General features: G+C 33.5%; 1 protein-coding gene across 2 annotated transcripts; it reads right to left on the minus strand.

Moving 5' to 3' along the window:
• Positions 1-12,159: 12,159 nt before the first annotated feature.
• Positions 12,160-16,365, minus strand: LOC147299219 (uncharacterized). Of its 2 annotated transcripts, XM_086235077.1 has the most exons (10): positions 16,225-16,365; positions 15,804-16,057; positions 15,344-15,548; positions 15,088-15,178; positions 14,852-14,994; positions 13,970-14,213; positions 13,755-13,859; positions 13,405-13,587; positions 13,105-13,309; positions 12,160-12,820 (listed from the first exon to the last, which is right to left on the minus strand). In XM_086235077.1, exons 2-10 carry the CDS (start codon positions 16,021-16,023, stop codon positions 12,333-12,335), a joined length of 1,884 nt encoding a protein of 627 aa, XP_086091203.1. In that variant the 5' UTR covers positions 16,024-16,057; positions 16,225-16,365; the 3' UTR covers positions 12,160-12,332. The 2 variants fall into 2 exon arrangements, with proteins under 2 accessions (XP_086091203.1, XP_086091211.1); XM_086235085.1 differs by having other exon boundaries at positions 15,804-16,314.
• Positions 16,366-21,877: the final 5,512 nt, after the last annotated feature.

Below are 21,877 nucleotides of genomic sequence, written 5' to 3' on the forward strand. Positions count from 1 at the left end.
GATTATCCTTGCAAAAATTTAAGTAAATCGAAAATCATTAAGATATCTAATTGTGATAGAATAAATAGACGAATATATGGATTCCATTAACACTTGAAATGATAGCCCTTTAATCAAATGGTTAAACGATTTCTGATTTATCTAATTTTTTGCAAGAATGATTCTCGTATATAGACTTAAAAATACACGGCTTCGATCATTGAATTACAATGCGGAGTGGATCCCACAAGTCATACCTCATCATGTTTAGGTTAAGGTATACCTCAATGGAAGGGGCTTGTAGATATATATATAATTTTATTCAGGTGCGAACATCCACACCTGATCGAGCCTATATATATACATGCCTTTTATGTTGAGGGATCCCTCATTTAAAGGGTAAATAAGGGATCATAATTTTTGAGCTCACTCTGATGATCGAAGTCGTCTCATTTTTAAGTTTATATTCAAAGGATCAACAAAATTAAATAAATCGAAAACCATTTAACTGTTTGATTAAATATTAATATTATGTTTGTCGAAACATTTTGTCCGTCTACTTATTTGATCAAATTAATGATTTTCGATTTATCTGATTATTTTACAGAAATGATGTATCTTTGAATAAGAAACTAAAAGATATAGGATTTAGATTGTCGAAATACAATATGGGGTGGCCCCACAAGATATACATTATTTACCCTTAAATGAGGGATATATTTATCTCTCGTAAATGAGAGATATATCAATCTGTCAATAGAAGGAGCCTATATATATAAATAGTTTCAATTTGAGCATCTACATTTCAAGAAAAATGCAAACATATATCTATCCCTAGTTTATCGTTCAAATTCGAAATTGTTCAATTTTAGGTCTTCCTACAAAGATTGTGTCTACCATAAATCATTTGATTATCATGATCATTATTTCAATTTTTTGTTTTTGTTTTGAAAAACTGTGTTTATATACTTCTTTGATCATATTTAGATTACCAAGCCATTTTCAATGGCGATATTTTGGATGATTCTTGAAGAGGGAACTAAGATTGAATTTATTTCATCATTAAAAACTCTAACAAGAGGTCTCTATATATTTTTCTTAAGCTCTATGTATATGTAGTTATGTATATACATACATAATGTTGAAGCACAAACTAGTATATATGTAACTTAATATGCCAGTTAGCATTCTTTTGTGCCCACAACATCACAATATAGTCTGACGTCTGAGTTATCTTTCAGGTCCCACGTACTTGTGGGCACAATATAGTCTGATGTCTGAGTTATCTTTCAGGTCCCACGTACTTTAATTAAGGATCTTTTTACTAAAAATTCAACAAAAATCGATTTGTCATCTAATTTTGATCGAAGAAATAGAAACATTGAAATCATCATCACATTCATAATCAATTAGTTAATGATTTTTATATAACTAATTTTTTGTAATTAAGGATATATATTCCTTGAAATGAGACCTAGGAAAGAAATATCCAACTACATTGTGGGATCATAGACGAAGTTAATTATACTTACACCCCTTGAGGTTTATCCTATTTTCACATACACCCCCTAGGGTTTCAAAAATTACACATACACCCCATGAGGTTTCAAAACTATTGCATATAACCCCTACAGTGAAACGAAAAATGATGAGGAATTATACAAAAAGATATGTTAAGGGGTGGAATGACCTAATAAAATAACTCAAGGTGTAAGATCTAATCTCAATACAATATTTTATATTTTGTTTATTTATTAGTTTCTTTTGTAAGGAGGTTATATGCAACAGTTTTTAAACTTCAGGAGATGCATGTATAATTTGTGAAACCCTAGGGGGTGTATGTGAAAAGACGATAAACCTTAGGGGGTGTAAATGTAATTAACTCATCATAGACGCAAAAAGGTTATAAGTGTCACATTAAGTTAGTTTATTCTTGAACATTCATGTATTATACAGGCCATGATGGCTTTTGTATTTTTATTCTTTTTATTCTTTTAATTTTTGAAGAATTTGTAAAGAAAATTAAATAAATAAAGATAAAGATGATAGGATGAAAATAAATTTACATCGTGTGAAGAAAGCAAAATTTGAGTGAAAAATCCTTTTTCATCTCGTTTGTGTGCCTTTGGCTGTTTTATAGCCTAACGTAACCTTGTCTACTAAATTATTTGTAATAAGGGTTTGTTTGTAAGGAGAAAGAAAGGTTGGTTATGAATTAACCACTTGAAGAATCAGACTTCTAATAAGAAATGCAATGGGATATTGGAGGATATTAAGGATCTATTTGTATTTTGTCGTGAGTGCAAGCGCTAGTGCTGCCAGATAAAAGACACCACTCTAGTCTCTAGCTTTGTGATGTTTGACCAAAATAAATAAAAATAATTCACACCCCGTCAATTCAAATTTGAGCAGTGATATATACTAAAATAAAGCAAAGATGAAAAACTTCGATCAAGATCACAAAAATGTGAATTTTAAACAATGATACTGTAATAATGACAAAATTGTAGAGAGGTGTATGTATAGAAATGTAGATAAGCTATGTTAGGGTATGTATTTGGTTTTCTTTTTCTGGTTGTGCTGCTTGGACGGCTTGTTTGATAGTCTCTAATGTTCTTGTAGCCCACGTGTCTTAGTGATACAAAAGAGTTAAGGGATTATGTATAAAGATTTAGAATTGGATAATTTTGTTAAATAAGAACAAAAACAAGTGTTTTAAAAAAAAAAAAAAAACTCATTTAATAATTTGATTTGTAGAGATTCTATAGAGTAATTAGTTTCTAAATTTGTCTCATAGTTTTAGTAAATCTTATCGAATCAATGGATTTACCGATTTTGGTTTAAGAAAACAATGTCAACCTCAATTTAAAGTTTAAACTGGCCGGATTAATTTTTTGATTGTCAAAGTAAGTTTAAACTGGATTTCCTCTATTCTATTTTTTTAATTTTTTTGAATTGTTTCAAATGTCTTAAGATTGCAAACAAAATAAAACACAAAGACCAAATGTGGATTTTGAAACCACAAAGACCAAATATGTTTTCAGAGTAAAACATGCACAGGCACCAAAATTGTTTTTTTTTTCGTTTTAAAAATTTCAATTTGGGGATAAATTTTTCATTTGTTTTTAAGAAAATTTTTGTTGGGGGATTGAAGGACCATGCATCTTATGGTTTTCTAAACTAATTTCAATTTTCATTTTCATATTTATTTGCTAATAAAAGAGATTGAGGGTCACAAAATTTTTTGGATTTGAACTATAAGTTTGGGATTTCTATAAATTTATGTTTGAAAAACAAATTGAAGGTTACAAACATGATTTTTTGCCCAAAATTATTGAGATCACAAGTATAAGCAAGTTATTAGTTTCAATTTGAGAAAAAAATTTCATGCATGTTGAGTACCAAATGTCCTAAGATTGCAAATAATATAAAAATACAAGGACCAAATGTGAAATTTTGAAACCACAAGGACGGAATATGTTTTCGGAATAAAATACAAAGACCAAAATTGGCTTTTTCCCTTTTCCAAACATCCTCTCCAAATTAGCAAAGCATAATATGATAGGGAGGTTCTTAGAGATCAAAGAGTAATATGAGAACTTTCTTTTCCGTGCAAGAAATTTTTTTCAGATAATGATTATAAAACCCACTTTTGGACTTTTAATGACAAATTAATATGTCTTAATATTTTTTATTGTAATAAGCCCACATAATACCAGTCTGGTCCACATTTCAATTTGGTTAGTTAGTTTTTCTCTCTCTCTCTCTCTCTCTCTCTCTCTCTCTCTCTCTCTCTCTCTCTCTCTCTCTCTCTCTCTCACGTTCTCTCTCTCATCGTGGTTCTCTATTGCTCTATGTCGATATCTCTATCTCTCTTGTGATCTCTCTTTCTCTCTGTCTATTAATTCTCTCTCTCTTCTCATTACTATAACCCATCGTTGAAGCCTTGAGGGAGGCCGACAAGGTCAGATAGGAGTTTGTTAATCGCATATCTAGAAGTACATACCGCCTCCAAATTAATCGGAGTTTGATGAATCGCTTATGTGAAGGTATTATGTCGGTAGTTACTGTTCGACAATAATTATCATGGACAATAGTTACTGTTGGACACTGAAAATGATTTGTGACTGTTGAAATTAGGGGTTTTGATTCCATAAACTTGAATATATGTGTTTATGATGGTTTATGATTTCTTACCATGTTTATGGAAGAAAAAGACAAAAAAGTAATATTTACACCTTTTTTTTATAGAAAATTAAGATTAAATACTAAATATCAATAGTTTTTAAGCATAACAGCAAGACAATAATTTTTTAAAGTTTAGGTACTAATCTAGAGCAATACATTTTGAATTAGGTCATAAATCAGTTTGCTATACAGTTATCATTGTCAAACAGTCACAGTTACAGTTGTGACTGTTTAAAATTCATAAAAATTTAATTAAAGTTTATAAAAGTTTAGTGCTTTTGATTTAGACTTGGGAGATGAAGTCCTATAATGTAAAGATTAAACATTAAAATTTAAGCCTTGAAAATACAGAAAAAACGTGGCAAAAAAAAAAAAAAACACAGAAAAAACAGCAAATCAATAAAAGTTGTGATTGTTAAACAGTCACAGCTCAGTAAAACCATGTTTTTAAATGTTGATACTTAAACTGAAATTTAGTATCTAAAGTGAAATGACATAAATATTTTAATAGTTAAAATAAAATAATATTGAAATTTGGTATCTAAAGTCAATAGACTATTTTATTTATTTATGCATAGTGAGAATAGTCACCGTCAACAATGACTATAAATAATTACCACGATTGAACAGTAGCAATACTCCAAATGTGAAAAAAAAAAAAAAAATAGCAGCTCGCATGCCCAATGCATTTTTCACGTGATGGTGGGACTGATTTTTTGATAGTGGGCTTTAAAAAAAAGCCTATTTTCATTTTGGGATTTAAAAAACAAAACCCAAATTTTTTTAATGTAAGTACAATTTTTCTTGTGATAATTAAACATTCAAACTTTTACACTAGGCTGGTGAGAGGCTTGGAGGAAGATTTGAATTAATTTTTGGATTGTATAGCATATTATTTTCTAATTGGAAGGATAAGGAGCTAAATGGAAGTCTTTCTAATATAAATCCTAAAATTAGGAAATCAAATTACAGTTAAGGCGATGTGTGTTTTATTCTTTATTCTTAGGTGGCACAACATTTTTTTTTTTTTTGCCAGGAGGTGGCATAACATATTTGTTTTTTTTTTTGGCCAGGAGGTATAACATTTTATATCCATGAAACATATATAAAGTCCAAGGATTAAAAGATAAAGTAAGGAAAATTGCATAGACCGGGCGTCGGGATCCAATGAATTATGAACCCTTCTAAGAATCTCATTTGCAATTCTAAAATTGAATTAAAAGAAAATTCTCATGTAAGAACAATAACTCGTCACTCACTCGTAATATTAATGGTGCTCAACAGATTAACAAATAGAAAAAATATTTAGTTTTTATTACCATTTTTTTATTTCTTCAAAAGAAAAAAAAATTAAATAAACTAATTTTGATGTATAAGAAAATTATTCTTTTTATGATTTTTATGAGTGACTGTAAATATTTTATCAGTAGTGCTAGACATCTCATATTTTTATACCACAATTTTATACCACTTTATGTGGAAACTTATATGGCATTTATATATTGAATACTAAAAAATAAAAATAAAAACCCAAAAAGAAAAAGAAAAACTCTGTCCAATAAAGTAATGACACGTAAAATGGTATACAAATGTGGTAAGTATAGTATTATTGATATTTTATATAATAATGATGATATAATTTATAGAAAATTAGGATTAAATACCAAATATCAATAGTTTTTTAATAAAGCAGCAAGACACTAATTTTTTTTAGTTTAGGTACTAACCTAGAGTAAAACATTTTGAATTAGGTAACAAATCAGTTTGTAATACAGTTGTGACTGTCGAACAGTTACAGTTGTAATTGTCGAACAGTCACAGTTGTGACTATTTAAAATTTATAAAAAATAAAAATTTTTAGGGTTTCATACTTTTGATTTAGGTTTGGGGGATGAAATCCTATAACCCAAAGACTAAATATTAAAGTTTAAACCTTGCAAATATTGAAAAAATAATAAATCAATAAAAAAGTTATGACTGTTAAACAGTCACAGTTCGATATAACTATGTTTTTTAAAGTTGGTACCTAAACTGAAATTTAGTACCTAAACTGAAATGACATAAATGTTTTAGTAGTTGAAATGAAAAAACATTATAATTTAGTACCTAAAGTCAATGCACCTTATAATTTAAGGTTCATTGATTTTAACTACTAAATTTTAATAACTTTTTAGTTTAGATACCAAAATTAAATAGCATTTTGGATTAGATACTAGTTGAAAAATCAAACAAAATAATAAAGTAAAAGGTATTAGAATTTACAAATATTACATCACATGCCACTACAATAAAAAAAATAAAAAAAATATTACATCACAAATATTACATTAATTTACACCATATTGTATTAAAAAAAAAAATCAATTCAGTCACAACTTAACTGTGACTGTTTTGGTAAATTGAAAAAGACAACTCACACAATTATACTTTGTATTATTTTAAGTAAAAGTATTGTTTTGACCTCTATTTATACTATATTGTAGTATAATTTCTCTAAAAAAAATTCAATTAAATCACAACTTAATTGTGACTGTCTCACAATTTAGATGTGAATGTCGTTCAGTCACAACTAAATTTAAAGTTGTGAGTGTCGTACAGTCACAACTAAATGTAAAGTTAAGACTACGTTAACCAATTTTCAAGATAATATAAAAGTCTCAAGGGCAATTTTGTCAAAACCTTATAAATTTAAACTAATGCCCATCATATGTGGGCCAATTAAAGGACAAAAATATCAAATGGAAAATGCTCAAATCAAATGGGCCAACATGTTTATGACCTAATCTAAAAACCAACATTTAAATTTGATAGTTCAATTGAAATATTATATAGTCGATCTTCATGTTATACCAAAAAATTATTAGGATTTGATATTTAATCCTAATTTTTTATATAATTTAAATAGACTTAACTCCACAATTTAATCATTGTTGTGGTTAATTGAAACTCATATCTCTTTCCTTCATGACTAAAAGTACAGTTAAATTATTTTAACCATTCATTGTGATCTCGTTCTATTTTTTTTATTGGTCATTCTAAACCGTTCTATAGACTATTTTTTATTTTTTTGCTGAGATCTAGTCACATAAAAATTGACTTTTGGGAAACCGGGCATTAAAATGGAATGAACCTTTTCGATTAAGTTGGAAAAATTCATATATATATTGCTTATTTTCTTCAACATAGTTATCATGTTCCACTAAATATTGTTAAGAATGTCAATTATACCGCGCGTGTACAAGACAAATCTACGCGGAAAACTACTATATATAGAAAAAAAGAAATACATGGATGTTCCAATTATCTTCACAAAATTATCAATGTAATTTATTTTATCTCAAAAATGTATTTAAAAAGATAATTATACGGTCTAGGCTATCACAAAGGTACACTAATTTTTAAATATTGAGGATATGATCCAATAACAAAGGATAGTGTGAATATTTTTTATTAATGATAGTGGTGAATATTTTGTATTAATGATAGTCTGAATTTTACCATATAGAATTTATGAACAAAATAGTTGTACTAGGTAACATGACTTTGGGTATACATCATCAACCATCCATTTATAAAGTTGACTTTCTTAAGCAGGATTTTTAAGATAAAAAAAGATACATGCATTAATAATATTGATTTGTTTTCTATATCGGCTTGACTTCCCTATGAAAAACAATACCTCCAATTTTCTATAAAATCATAAGAAACTCCATTAGATTCATATTAAATCATAGAAGTTGTACAAGAAGCCATTTAAGAGGTGCGTGAATTACTGTCTTTTTTCTTCTTCTGGTCAGAGCATCAGTTATTCTCTTTGTTTATTTCAAAATCACTAGTGTGTTTTTACGTATGTATTGCCTTTATTCATGAATTTTCCTTTATTCATGTACTGCCTTTAGCTAGTATGTGCAGCAGGCATGGTTGATATCTTCTGATTTGATCGTTTATATATCTATGAGATTAGATTTCTGTTCTAAAATAATGAAGTACTCTCTGAAACTTCAATATTTAATTTTGTGTTTATTGCCTGTGCTAGTTACTTTACAACTTTCATCTTGTAAGTGTTATTTTTCTTGAGACAAGGACAATATGTTTATAACTAATTGTTAATGTCTTGTTCATGTGAGTGCGAAATAACTAATCACGAGAGTAAAATTGAAATTTGAGCCAAACTACAGGATCATTAATTTGTGACATTTAGTTTCATTTTTTAGTAGAAGAGAATGGAGGATCATCGAGAGTTGTCATTGAAACGTCACACGATGTATAAAGATGGTTTTAAGAACAGAAAAAATGGCTTGATGAAGAAGGTTGGAGAGCTATCTACTCTTTGTGGCCTAGATGCATGTCTAATCATCTACGGGTCTAAAACAAATAGTCATTCAGGCATTGTTGAACCAGAGACGTTTCCTAAGGATCATAACGATGTGAAGCAAATTATCAAACAAATAAAGGCCAAAGGTAACATTGATGGTATTCCTGACAAGAAAAAAGTTGATTTCCTCGACTTCCTGTCAACAAGGAGAAAGAAACTTGAAGATGAATACGAAAATTTGAAGAAGAATCATGAAAGCAAAAATAGTGCTTTACCAACATGGTACAATTTTATGGAGAATTACTCGGAGGATCAGTTAGAGAGGGTTATGAATGTTTTGAGCACTAAGAATGAGGTTGTGAAGAAGAAGATTGATGCTATGATTCAGACTAGGACACCAGATTTGGTCCATGGAAACTACACGCAATTGGGTCAAGAGAATTATAGCACTCAAGCTTTGCCTCAAGGGAATTACTTGGATCCAGAAACTCTTTGTTCAGATCAGCTTATAATGCCAAAGGTTGGGAACAACATTGATCAACATCTTTCATTTACTGTGGAAAATATCGATGAGTACATGGCATTCTTTAATGATCCTAAGCATGACTCAGTATGGTCGAGTTTTGCGTCTCATGATCAGCTTCCTTCAAGTGTTGGACATCCTCTACTCCCTATAAGTACTGTTGCATCTGATCAGCAGCTTAATGAAACCATGCAACCAAGTTATATGCAGAGTTCAATGTTAACAAGTGTTTCATCTCAATCTTATGTCAATGATCAAGCGCATAATGTTCTCAATAACCTGCCAAATTTCAAATAAAGAAAGAGGATGCTTCATGCATGGGTACTAGCTAGGGATTTATATATGTTTTAGGGGGATTTCTGATAAATATATGTTTGTTTAGGATATAAATATTTTATTATTATGACATAAAAAAGTACCTATGCAACATTAGATGACAACATTATGATGTTAGTTTGGTGTTATATATGCAACTGCATGTTTGATTACAGCCATATATATATATATATATTTTTTTTTTTAATTGTTAAGACCTTCATGTCCTTTGTCTACTTTTTTTTTGGCGTGATGTACTTTTGTTTTGTCTACTGATCGAAATAATGGATTATCGATTTCTTTTACAAATATGGATTATTGTGTTAAAGCTTTAATATATATACCGGCTTTTCTTAAGTCCAGAAATGAAAAAACACAGTGATAACCCAACTCAACTTCAAAAATTTAACCGCCTGATAGGCCTGTCCATATTACTGAAAGTATGTGCTGGGCACATCGCATGTTTTTGTTTTTTCCGCTTTATAATGTAGTCACTATTTCAACAAGACTATATTATATGGTTCTTGTTGGACATGGACTATACCCATAGTGCACCATCCATTATAAAAAATGCATAAACATGATACTTATAAATATATCATATGTCTTTTTCTTACATAAATATATCCAAAGTTCATAAAATACAAAAATTGAACCTTATGAAGTCAAATGCACCCTTGTTATGTTTGTCATTGCAAAGTTCATATACCTGGAGTAAGGACTATAGCTACAGAGTTCCTAGTAAAGAAGAACTATCGGCACATGTACAACACCTCGTATGCACTTAGCACCTCTTTCTTTTGTTTTCAATTTGAGTTTTTTTTGTTTTTTGTTGTTTTGTTTTTTTAAGATGGGCTCAGGTGGACCAAAGAGTCATAAAAGTAAGTTAGTCCAAAAATTGGCCAAAGTAAGTTAGTCATAAAAGTAAGTAAGTCGTAAAGGTAAGATGAGTTCATGTCGACCAAAGATGGGTAATTTAGTTCGAAAGTTGGCCAAAGAGTCATAAAAGTAAGTTTGAAAAAAATATGTTATAATTAAAAACAATTTGCTCTAAAAAGTGGGTTTATTAAGTTAAATTTCCCTTTTGCAATTCATACCAAGGTGTTATTTTATGCACCCTCTATTGTAACTGCATCAATGGAAATAAACTAAACTACACCACTGCAAGTGAATTTTAATCCATTAGTTCAATTGCATTTAACGCCACCATTGCGAAGCTCTAAAGTGATTAATATTATCAAAAATATCTATGCACGAGTCTTTGAGATATAATTAGAAACTCATTTTTTAAACCAAATCCATAATTGTGGGACACGTGTCATTTATCTATGATGGTGGTAATACTCACCACTACCTTTTTGTGGTGAGCAAAAATCGAGTATATACTAGAAAACATAATAAGAATGCACTCATATTTTGCCCATTAATGTGTACGGTTCGAACGTTAGTATTTAGAAGGGAAATTCTATTCATACCCAACAATTTTCTTTTCTTACCTAACATTCTCACTACACCCAACATTCACTTTCTGTTTTCTTCATTTTCTCATTATACCCAATTCACTTTCCTATTATACCCCCATGTTACTAAAACCTAGACTAACACTAAAATTTCTCTCCCTACCCAACAATTATCTCACACCAATACCTTTCATCAATACCCAACCTATCCAACCATACACTTCCATCTAAAAATCCAAGATACATACGACCAACCCCAGCTGTGCCCAACTCAGCTCAACCTTTATTGTTGTTGCCACCGAGGCAAGCCATCACTGTCAGTGAAACCTCCCACTACCATCATCGGCCTATAAACCTCGCAATGCCACTGTTGTTTGTTAATATTCTGGATTTTTCATAATTTAAGTAAATCAAAAACTTTTTCTATGTTTTTTTGGATAGATCCTTCAAATTTGATGATAAATATAATGTTTTTGTATGAATTTTAAGGATTGATTTGAATTTTTCTGAGGTAAATGCTGGTTATGGGTGTGATTGTCAAAGGGGTTGGTTCAGCATTGGTGTGCCGAATAAGGTGACAGTATTCGGCACCCAACCACCGAATATATGTACTTTGTTTAGCACATCCCCACCGAATGAAATTTTGTTTCTCCAAAGATAACCATTAAAAGGAGGGTTCCGAATGGAAAAGACTTATTCGACAAGTGTCCACCGAATTAGTGTTCAATATTCGGTTGGCCATCGCCGAAAATAGTTATCGTGTTCGGTACTGCTCCACATGAAAAATTGCAAAAAAATGAAAAGTATATGCACACATATCTCATTTGGAGGATCATAAGGAACGATTTCACTCTCCATTCACCTAAAAAACCTTGTTTTGATGTTATGGGTTCTAAAATTATTTAGTGTTTGGTGTTTGTTAAAAGATGAGGTTGAAAGTGAGTTTGAGAGTGAGGTTGATGAATGTGAGGTTGTTAGGTATAGAGAGTTGGGTATGGATTAAAGATGATAGGATGAAACTTTCATAGTGTGAAGAAGGCAAAATTTGAGTGAAAAATCCTTTTTCATCTCGTTTGTGTGCCTTTGGCTGTTTTATAGCCTAACATAACCTTGTCTACTAAATTATTTGTAATAAGGGTTTGTTTGTAAGGAGAAAGAAAGGTTGGTTATGAATTATTTAGTGTTTGGTGTTTGTTAAAAGATGAGGTTGAAAGTGAGTTTGAGAGTGAGGTTGATGAATGTGAGGTTGTTGGGTATAGAGAGTTGGGTATGGAGAGAAAATTAAGTTTTTTTTTTTTTTTAAATATAATTTGTCCTTAATAGTAATTTCATGGTGGGACATAATGGTCTATTCATATTCAAAATTTATGTTGGGTAAAAAAAGAAGATTCGTTAGGTATGAATAGAATTTCCCTATTTAGAACTAAGGAAATTGTTGTTTGTGGTCCATAAGTAGTTCTAAGGTTTAAAAGCTCCTCATGGGAAATTTATCTAGAAATTGTTAACCATGAAATAGAAAAGGAGTAGATACAAAGCCCTCCCGGAATGTGTTTTAGTTCTTCTTGGTTGGCTCTGTAGTCAAACCAAATCCAAATGGAAATAGAGGGTCATAATGTGGATCACCAACATTCATTGGGAGCTGGTCTACTGACTTGAACCATGTCCGTGCAAGCTTGCCAGTGAATCCATAGTCACCAAACAAAACATCAGCAACACCTTGGCCTTCAGTTCCCGGAAGCCAAGCTGCGACAAGCGCATCAATTTTGGCAAGATAAGGCTGGATCACAACAGGGCGGCCAGAAACAACGACAACAACACATTTCACAGATCCACACACATTGGTAATGGTGCTGGGTCCAGGTTCAGGTATGGTCAGATTCAAGCTATCGCCGAATGTTTCAGCATATGGGGGTTCACCCACAACAACAACAGCATACGAGAATTTGTTGGACTTCACAAAGTTCGCATCAGGGTTCTCGTTGTAGACAACTTGAGTGGTAGAATCAACTGTATTTTTCACCGCATTGAGGATTGTGGTGCCTGTAACAACATTGATATTTCATTAATCAACTTTGGGAAAAATATATACTCTAACAGCTACCCATATGCATTTAAGTTCTTATCAAAGATTCTACCTAACACTATTAAAATCACAGTTATATGCCAATGCAATGCATGGATTGTTTACAATATGGTACTCACTAGCATTCCACCGCAACATACTGAGAAAGTGTTAATGATTTTTTTTTTTTTCAGTGAGATGGCCTGTCAGATCATTTAAGAGACAAAGGAAAGGCTTAATTAATGGTTAACCTAAACCATACCAGATGTCAGATCATTGCCACCGAGGCCCTGCCATGAGATAGTCCAGCCTCCACATTGATTGCCCAAGTTGTCTGCATGGCTTCCAGCTACTAGTATCTTTCCTGCTTTCTTTGGAAGGGGAAGCAATGGCTTACCAGCAGATTTGCCATTCTTTAGCAGAACAAGGGATTTTCTTACAGCTTCCCTTGCCAATTCTCTATGTTCCTGTGAAAAGCCAGCATTTTATTGAGAAGGATTTGAATATGGTAGATGAAGACAAACAATTTATTTTATAAATGAAAATTTTGAATCAAACGGACCTTACTTCCCAGCTGGTTGACCAGGCTGAGATCAGCCAAGGGATTCTCAAAAAGGCCCATGATAAATTTAACCCTCAAAATTCTCCTCACAGCATCATCAATCCTGCTAATGGGGATAATTTTGTTCTTAACTTGGTATGTTAGATCATCAATGAACTCGGTGTAGTTGTTGGGAACCATGATCTGTACCAAACCGAGATAAGTTAGCAAATGAAAATGAAAACCTTTCATTCCTCAGCTTGAGGTAAGTATTATAATGTACACAGTAGACCATAACATAAATACTATACAATGGCCAAGGTTACACTTTGAAATGACAAATTATAGAGCATGCAAAAATTCAGACTAACCATGTCTATTCCGGCACTAACTCCTGCTTGAACTGAATACGAATAGTTAGCATGGGGAGGAGATGTAATTCGGTCAATACCCTCCCAATCTGATATGACAAAACCCTGACATCACCCCCAAAAGAAATATGTTATGCCAGTACTGTTAATAATTCAGTTCACCATACCAAATTAACAACCACATCAAAAAAGTTATTCTGAATTATTTTCTTTACCCTGAACCGGAGCTTGTTCTTGAGGAAGCCAGTTACAAGGTTTTGATTAGCATGCATTTTCTGCCCATTCCAACTCGAGTAAGACACCATAATTGTTGCAACACCCTTGAGGATGGAGTTAAGGTATGCAGGCAAGTGAATGCTACGCAATCCATTCCAATCAATCACAGTGTTGTTCTCATTGATGCCCTTCGTTGTGCCACCATCTCCTACATAGTGCTTAGCACAGGCCGCAACCTTTCCTCTAGCCAAATGATAAGGGAAAAGTGTTATGCCTAGTTTTAGTGTCCAAATATGTAAAATATTATCAATACTTCATACATGACAGGTAGTTTACTTTTTACAATTGATTTTTCCAGCATTTAAACTTTTCTGAACCATATACTAAAAGTGAATCAGCCCCTTGCTTTTGAGGCATAGTTAAAGAAGCCTCCAAGTCAAAGACTCAAAATAATGTCTAAATATAGAAACACTGAGGTAAATCAGATTATAGTTTTCGGATTTTCTTAGACCGGCCAAGGCAAATCAACATATGAAGCTGAATGTGGGAAGGGGTCACGGGGACCAATTGGGCCACCTCTAAGGCCTCCTCCATACGATTTATAACCACATAAACAGAAAATATATTACATATTAAAAACTTGTGAAACTGAACTGTTGTTAATCAATTAAATCTTGACCACTATATTTCAAAGGAGGCCTACTATGTGATTATCAGTCCATGTTATCATTATAACTAAACAAATTTGCTTGTAGAGGTACTTGTCTGAAACTATACAATGATAAGAACATCATGGTCAAATAATTCACCTTGATCAATCAAAACAAAGGGGCCTAAAGTAGAAATTTCAAAGTTCAAAAAAAAAAAAAAAGAAATCTTACTTTGCAACAAAGGGAGCGCCCTTTTGAGAATTGGGAGGCATATCTCCTTGCAAACCAGGTATTATCTCAGTCATTGCTTGAACAATGGTATGGTCCTCACTATAGCTTTCGTAGCACCTACCCCATCTTGGATCCCTGCAAACCTGCAAGAACAGTAGTACATAGTTTCAGTGGAATGACTCGGTCATGGTTCAAATTTTTTTGTAAAATTGGATTGTACAATACTGGTCAATTACCGCAATACATGGGGCAAAGACATAAGGAATTCCAGTAGCCCTGACTTCAAGGGCAGTTGCTTCTCCAATTCTCTTGACGAGTTGAGGATCTCTGAAACGAAGCACGCATGAAATCCAGCACAAGTAAAAAATGAAACAATTTGAAGTTGGCCAAAATATCAGAAACTTTTGATAATGCACTTAAACATCAGAACTAAAACCTGACTGAAGAAAATCAAGTCCTTAACCCAATAGCTCATTAGATGAATATACTTGCCTGGTGGCTCCCAATCCAACATTATGAGGGAAAATAGTGGCATTGTAGACATTGTTGTGGCCATGAACAGCGTCAATCCCATAAATCATGGGAATCCCAAGGCGGGTCGATAGAGATCCTGCTTGGATCCCATTCACCAGATGGACCCATGTCTCGGCCGAGGCCTTCGGGGACGGTACACTCCCACCACCACTAAGTACACTCCCTGCAAACCCATATAACCCATTTTCAACACAATGACTTGCTACTAAAACCAACATTGACAAATAGAGCAATGAAAATAGGAAGGATGAACAAAATAGGTACAATCAACAAAGTCTACAAAGATAAACCCATTTTCAACAGTCAACACGATGACTTGGTACTATAACCAACATTGACAATGAGAGCAATGAAAATAGAGAAGCTGAACAAAGTAAGTACAATTAGGAGAACATTGCTTGAAGATTTGTTTGGTTACCAATGAAATACTTGTTCATCGCCTCAGGGGTTGCAACAGCGCGCTCGATCTGCGTCATTTGGCCAATCTTCTCGGCCAGCGTCATTCGGCTCACCAGGTCTTTGATTCTAGCATTCACTGGCTGTTTTGGGTCTCTGTATTTCTGGTACTTGGCCTCTGTTAGAGCTGATAAGCAGGATAAGAGTAGAAAAGCCGTTATGGGTATTGAAAATCTCGCCATTGTAGGACCTCAAGAGGAGTTTCTGGGTTGTAATCTGGAGAGCAAACAGAGTTAGCTAGAGAGTAGTTAATCAGTTGTAGACACACAGCGAAAGAGTAGCTTGAGCTTCAAAAGCAGAGAATGGCAAATGCTGTGTAGGGACTAAGCTTGAATGTGTGCTACAAAAGCAAGTATTGAACAAGTGGAGAACTTTCAACTTACATGCTAAACTGAGCTGAAGAAGATACTCCACACAGAGAGAGAGAGAGAGAGAGAGAGAGAGATCTGAAATTGAAGGAGAGGGTGGTGTGGTACTTATAGAAAGTTGGGGTTGCAGTTCCTCACTTGCTCTCTATCATTTCTTTATGGATATTTTTGCTGTGATATTTGTGTGTTTCAAACTTTCAAATTTTCAATATTCAATATCATAAAGGCATAGCCGCGTGGGATGGGCACCACCGGTACTCGACTACTCGTAACTCGTAACAAGCTGTAAGTGTATGAACAAAACGGAAAAAAGAGGTAAGTCATAATTCAATAAAAATAAAAAAATTGAAAAGGCCAAAAACATTTAAACGGAATAAAACTTTTCTATAAAAGGAAAAAGGTGTAAAAGTTGATCAAAAGAGTTATAGTTCATTAGTTTGAGCTTTTTTTGACTTATTTGGTTTTTTTTTTTTGGTATTTGGATATTTTAATTATTACTATAATCCATGGATTCAATATTGTCTATTTCTCTATATTTTTATTATTTTTCACAATTAAAGTAAAAATTTCTAACACAAAACAAAAGAAATAACACAATTTTTAAAATATAAACGGATGCCTAAAGATATGACATGTGGCCTTTTATATTTAAAAAATGTAATTGGACTGGTTTGATTTTAATTTCTTTAAAAAATTGAAGAATAGGAGTACTCAATTATAAATTAATTAACAAAGGGTGGAAATTGTAGAACAATGTTTACCCAGTGTGGGATATTACTCTTAAGTCTTAACAATAAATTTTTTCATAGTTGGCATCCATCCAAATGTAATTGAAGAAAAATAAATAAACAAGTATCAAAATTGATTGGATTGAGTCCGTTGATATGGATTTGAAACACCTCAAACATCTTTGACCAAAAACAAAAAAACACCTCAGACATCACTGACCTAAAATGTGTCTCTTTCCTTTTGACTTGGAAAGAATACAAATTACGACCATGAAAATACAAAGTGGTCTGGCACACCTCTTCCATGCAATTCTTCCTCTTATTGATGTATCATAGTTTTATCAGTCATTTTCCACATTGAATTGTCTTCCATAAGAAACAACGGTAAAAGACAGCATATAACTAAAATATCACAAAAAGTTGCACAATGCCTCAACAATATGCCAAGTTCACAACAAGGCTCTTTTTTTCTTTTCTTTTTTTTTTTCCTTTTGGAAGGAATAATAAACTTTTTAGTTACACCTAACTTCTTCAGCTTGCACATTCAATCAACTTTGTGAATTTTTTTTTTACCAATAACTAGTTGGTTTGCTTAAGATATTCATATCAATTATATAAATAGTATCAATTTTTTAATTTGTTACACTCACCAAATTTGTTTGTTAAATTTTGTTCACCAAATGATATGACAATATTTCTTTTATTCAAATATGAACTAACCGTTATATACCTTATTTATCTCTAATAACTTAATAAGTGATACTAATATATGTGCTAATACATTATTGTCGAACAAATTTATTGAATAAGTCTAGGCTAAGGCAATAAACTTGTTCAATAGTCTTTGTATTTTGGTCAAATTAATTTGCACTTCCCATCTCTATAGTTGTCATTTTCGTATTTACTCATTTGGACTAAAACTTCAATTTGGTTTATTTTTGTCCATTTATAAGAAAATAAAACTAACTACAGGAACAAATACGAAAATAAACTCTATTAATAGTTTGGATCAAAATACCTAACGAAATGAAACTAACACATGAAAAAATTTATAGAAAAAGATTTATAGCAATAAGAGTGCGAATTCGATCAAACTACAGGGACAAATGGTGTCTTTTGGCCATAAATTTTTTTTTTTTTTTTTGGCCACTGGTAGCCAAAGATGTATTGCTTTATAAAAGTGGTAAGATGGTTTTGTGAATGGACCAGTGGTATTCATGAATTAAGTTGGCAATTGGGCCATGGCCATCCAATGAATGAACATGGTGAAGGGTGATATTGCGTGGAAACAAAACTGAGTTTGGCAGATACAAAAGGTGGCACGCATGACAACGCCGTACAGACAGGTAGATCATCATCTATAAGTGTTCTATATAACCAACGTGCATTTCGATTCGAATGCCAAATTTGAATTAGTCAGAAATGAAAAATGTACCGTTGCAAAATAACTATTTAATAATAAATGTGGGATATAATAAGAGTTAACCCCACACTTAATCACATGGCTACCCCAAATACCCTTACAATAGAAATAATAAATAGCGTTGAATCTCATAAACAATTTAATTTTTTAATTGTGGGATATATCCCTAGAAGACAATAGAAATAATAAATAGCGTTGAATCTCATAAACAATTTAATTTTTTAATTGTGGGATATATCCCTAGATTCCGGATAATGAATTTTTATATTTCGAATTTGAATTTTGTTGACTAGTTTGTTGTATAGTGCTATTTCTTTTAATAATGTTAAAAAGAGTTTTTTTTTTTTTTTTTTTTTTTGTGTAAACATAATATCATGTGGCATACTGACATGGTTATATCAGCTCACTCAAATCATAACACATGTATAATTTTTAATGATATTGTTTAACGTTTAGAGTTTTAATATATACATGTTATAATTTGAGTGGACTAGTAATACAACATCAACATGTCATATAATGTTACAATCACATAGAATAATTTCTCGTCGGAGACTTGATCGGACGAGAAATTAACATGTCACACCGGCCTTTACATGGTAGTGTATCTGGGATGGTGACGTGGTTATGTGTGAGAGACTTGATCGGTGTGTGGCTAACAGTGGTATGTAGTCCTCTTTCGATACAATTATTACTCACCATTTGTGCACAACGGTGTCTGATCATGCACCTTTATTGATTAAGGTTTTGAAGTTTGATAGGCACTCTCAGAGATTGTTTGGCCCCAGCGTTTTCTGTTTGAACAGTTGTGGAGTCAACACGATCATTATGGGGAGATAATTAAGAAGGTATGGCAAGACTTACTCAGGCAACGACATTCAGTGTCGTATGGTTTGGACAATTGCGCAGTACAATTACAAAGATGGAGCAAGGTTTTTTTTGGGGTGCGAAGGAAAATGATCCACTGGCTCCAGCGAGAGCTAGCCCAACTCAAAAATGGTCCTATGGTTCCTAGGGTATGCGAAACAACAATCTATTGAGCAGCAGATTGATAAGCTAATTGAAAGAGAAGAAATTTATTGGCGACAACATTCAAAGATTACATGGCTACGAGATGGAGATCAGAATACCTGTTTTTTTCATGAGCATGCAAACGTGAGAGGTAAACGAAACTCCATCTCTAGCCTTTTTGATGCTCATAATAACTAGGTTGAGGATGGGATGGCGATTGGTAATCTTTTCTGTGACTACTTTGATAAACTTTTCTCAAGCACTGGTGGACTTGATATGCACAAATTATTGGATTTGGTTGAGCCAAAGATCACTCCTGCGATGAATGATTTGTTATTGCAGCCTTTCACACGAACATACATTGAGTTTGCTTTAAAAAACATATACCCAACTAAGTCTCCTGGGTATGATGGGATGCCTGCTTTGTTTTATCAGAAGTATTGGAATGTGGTTGGTGATGAGGTTGTCGGTTTTTGTTTGGACATATTAAATAGGTCTGGTAGCATTGCTAGTGTAAGTCACACTCTTATCGCTTTGATTCTAAAAGTGGAGCAACCAAAACATGCCTCTGATTTCTGACCTATTAGTCTATGCACGATTCTGTACAAACTTGTGGCAAAAACTTTAACGAGCCGTTTTAAGCGTGTGCTTTCCCATGTGATTTTGGAGAATCAGAGTGCCTTTGTACCGGGACGCCAAATACTTAATAATGTCATAGCGGCTTTTGAGACTACTTATATGCTAAAAAATATCAAGCAAACCGATCCTCCCAGAATGGCAATCAAGATAGACATGGCAAAGGCCTATAATCGGGTCTAATGGTCCTTTTTGAAGGTGATGATGCAGAGAATTGGTTTTGCTGACCGGTAGATTGAAAAAAATTATGGATTGCATTGATACAGTTACTTTTACGGTGTTGTGGCGTGGATCTCTGCTTGGTCATGTTGTGTCGCGCAGGGGGCTAAGACAAGGTTGTCCTTTGTCACCTTATCTTTTCCTCCTGTGCGCCGAACTTTTCAGTTATAGCCTTCATCATGCTGAGGCGTCGGGGAAGATTCAAGGGGTGAGGGTGGCTCCATCAGCACCTTTTATCTCGCATCTTTTCTATGCCGATGATAGTGTGCTCTTCCTTAAAGCTACTATCGAGGCTGGTAGAACAGTTCATGAAACTCTCCAAGTATATGAGGAAGTTACCAGGCATCTGGTAAATCTTAAGAAGTCAGCAATTTGCTTCAGTAAAAATATTGATTTTCTGCTTAAGACTATTATTTCACAACAGGTGGAGGTCCCGGTGGTGCAATTTCATGAACAGTATTTGGGATTACCCACGGCCGCCGGTAGAGAGAAGATAAAGCTTTTTAAATCAATAACTTATCGTATCTAGAACAAGCTTAATGGGTGGAAGGAACAATTGTTATCTATGGCGGGGAAAGAAACTTTCATCAAAGCTGTCATTCAATCGATTCCCACCTACTATATGAGTGTTTTTCGAATTCCTCAAAGGATTAAGAAGGTCATTTCTTCGATGATTGCAAGATTTTGGTGGGGGAAAGCTGGCAACAAGTCTGGTATTTATTGGGTGACCTAGGATATGCTGTGTCGTCCTAAAGTTGATGATGGCTTGGGCTTTCGCAATGTGAAGTGTTTCAATAAGGCAATGTTAGCCAAGCAAGGTTGGAGCTGATTAACTCACCAAACTCTTTGATTGGGCATGTATACAGAGGAAGATATTTCCCAAATGGAACCTTTATGAATGCGCGACTGGGTGCAAGAGCCTCACTAATTTGGATGTTCTTGATGTGGGTAAAAGATCTGCTAGTGAATGGTCTTCAGTGGCAGATTGGTAATGGATCAATTGTGAAAGTGTATGGGGATCGATGGCTGCCAACCCCGACCACTTTTTGCATCCAGTCCCCACCCACGCTCTCGAGTGACACACTCGTTGCTCACTTCATCACCTCGGCAGGAATATGGAATCTCCCCATGCTTCACGCTCATTTTCAAGATTGGGAAGCTGACATTATTGCTTATTTGCCACTTGGTTTGCAGTTACGTGCAGATCAGTTGGTGTGGCACTATACTTAGAACGGTCTGTATTTGGTCCATAGCGGCTACTGGCTATCTAGATCCTTGCAACTTCAGGTATTGGGTGAGACAAGCGCTCGCAATTGCTCTATGGCTAGTTGCTGGTCGGGTATTTGGGCTCTCAAAATCCCTACCAAGCTTAAGTTATTTTCTATGGAGATGCTCCAATGATTTTCTTCCCTGCGGTGTGAACCTTTTCAAGCGCAAAATTTTGGAGCATCCTTATTGTGGTAAATGTGGGGAGAAGGTGGAAACGATGCTTTATGCTTTATGGGATTGCTCATGGGCAAGGAAACTTTGGCGCCTCTCAATGCTGAGTGAAGTGGTTGGTCTTCCTATGAATGGTCGCTTTGCAACTTTTTTTGAGTTTGCTCAAGCTTTCCTGACTCCTGATGAGCTCCCTCTTTTTGCTTATTTATGT

Source organism: Dryas octopetala, chromosome 1 (genome assembly GCF_963921425.1).
Source record: "Dryas octopetala chromosome 1, drDryOcto1.1, whole genome shotgun sequence".
NCBI lineage: Eukaryota > Viridiplantae > Streptophyta > Magnoliopsida > Rosales > Rosaceae > Dryas > Dryas octopetala.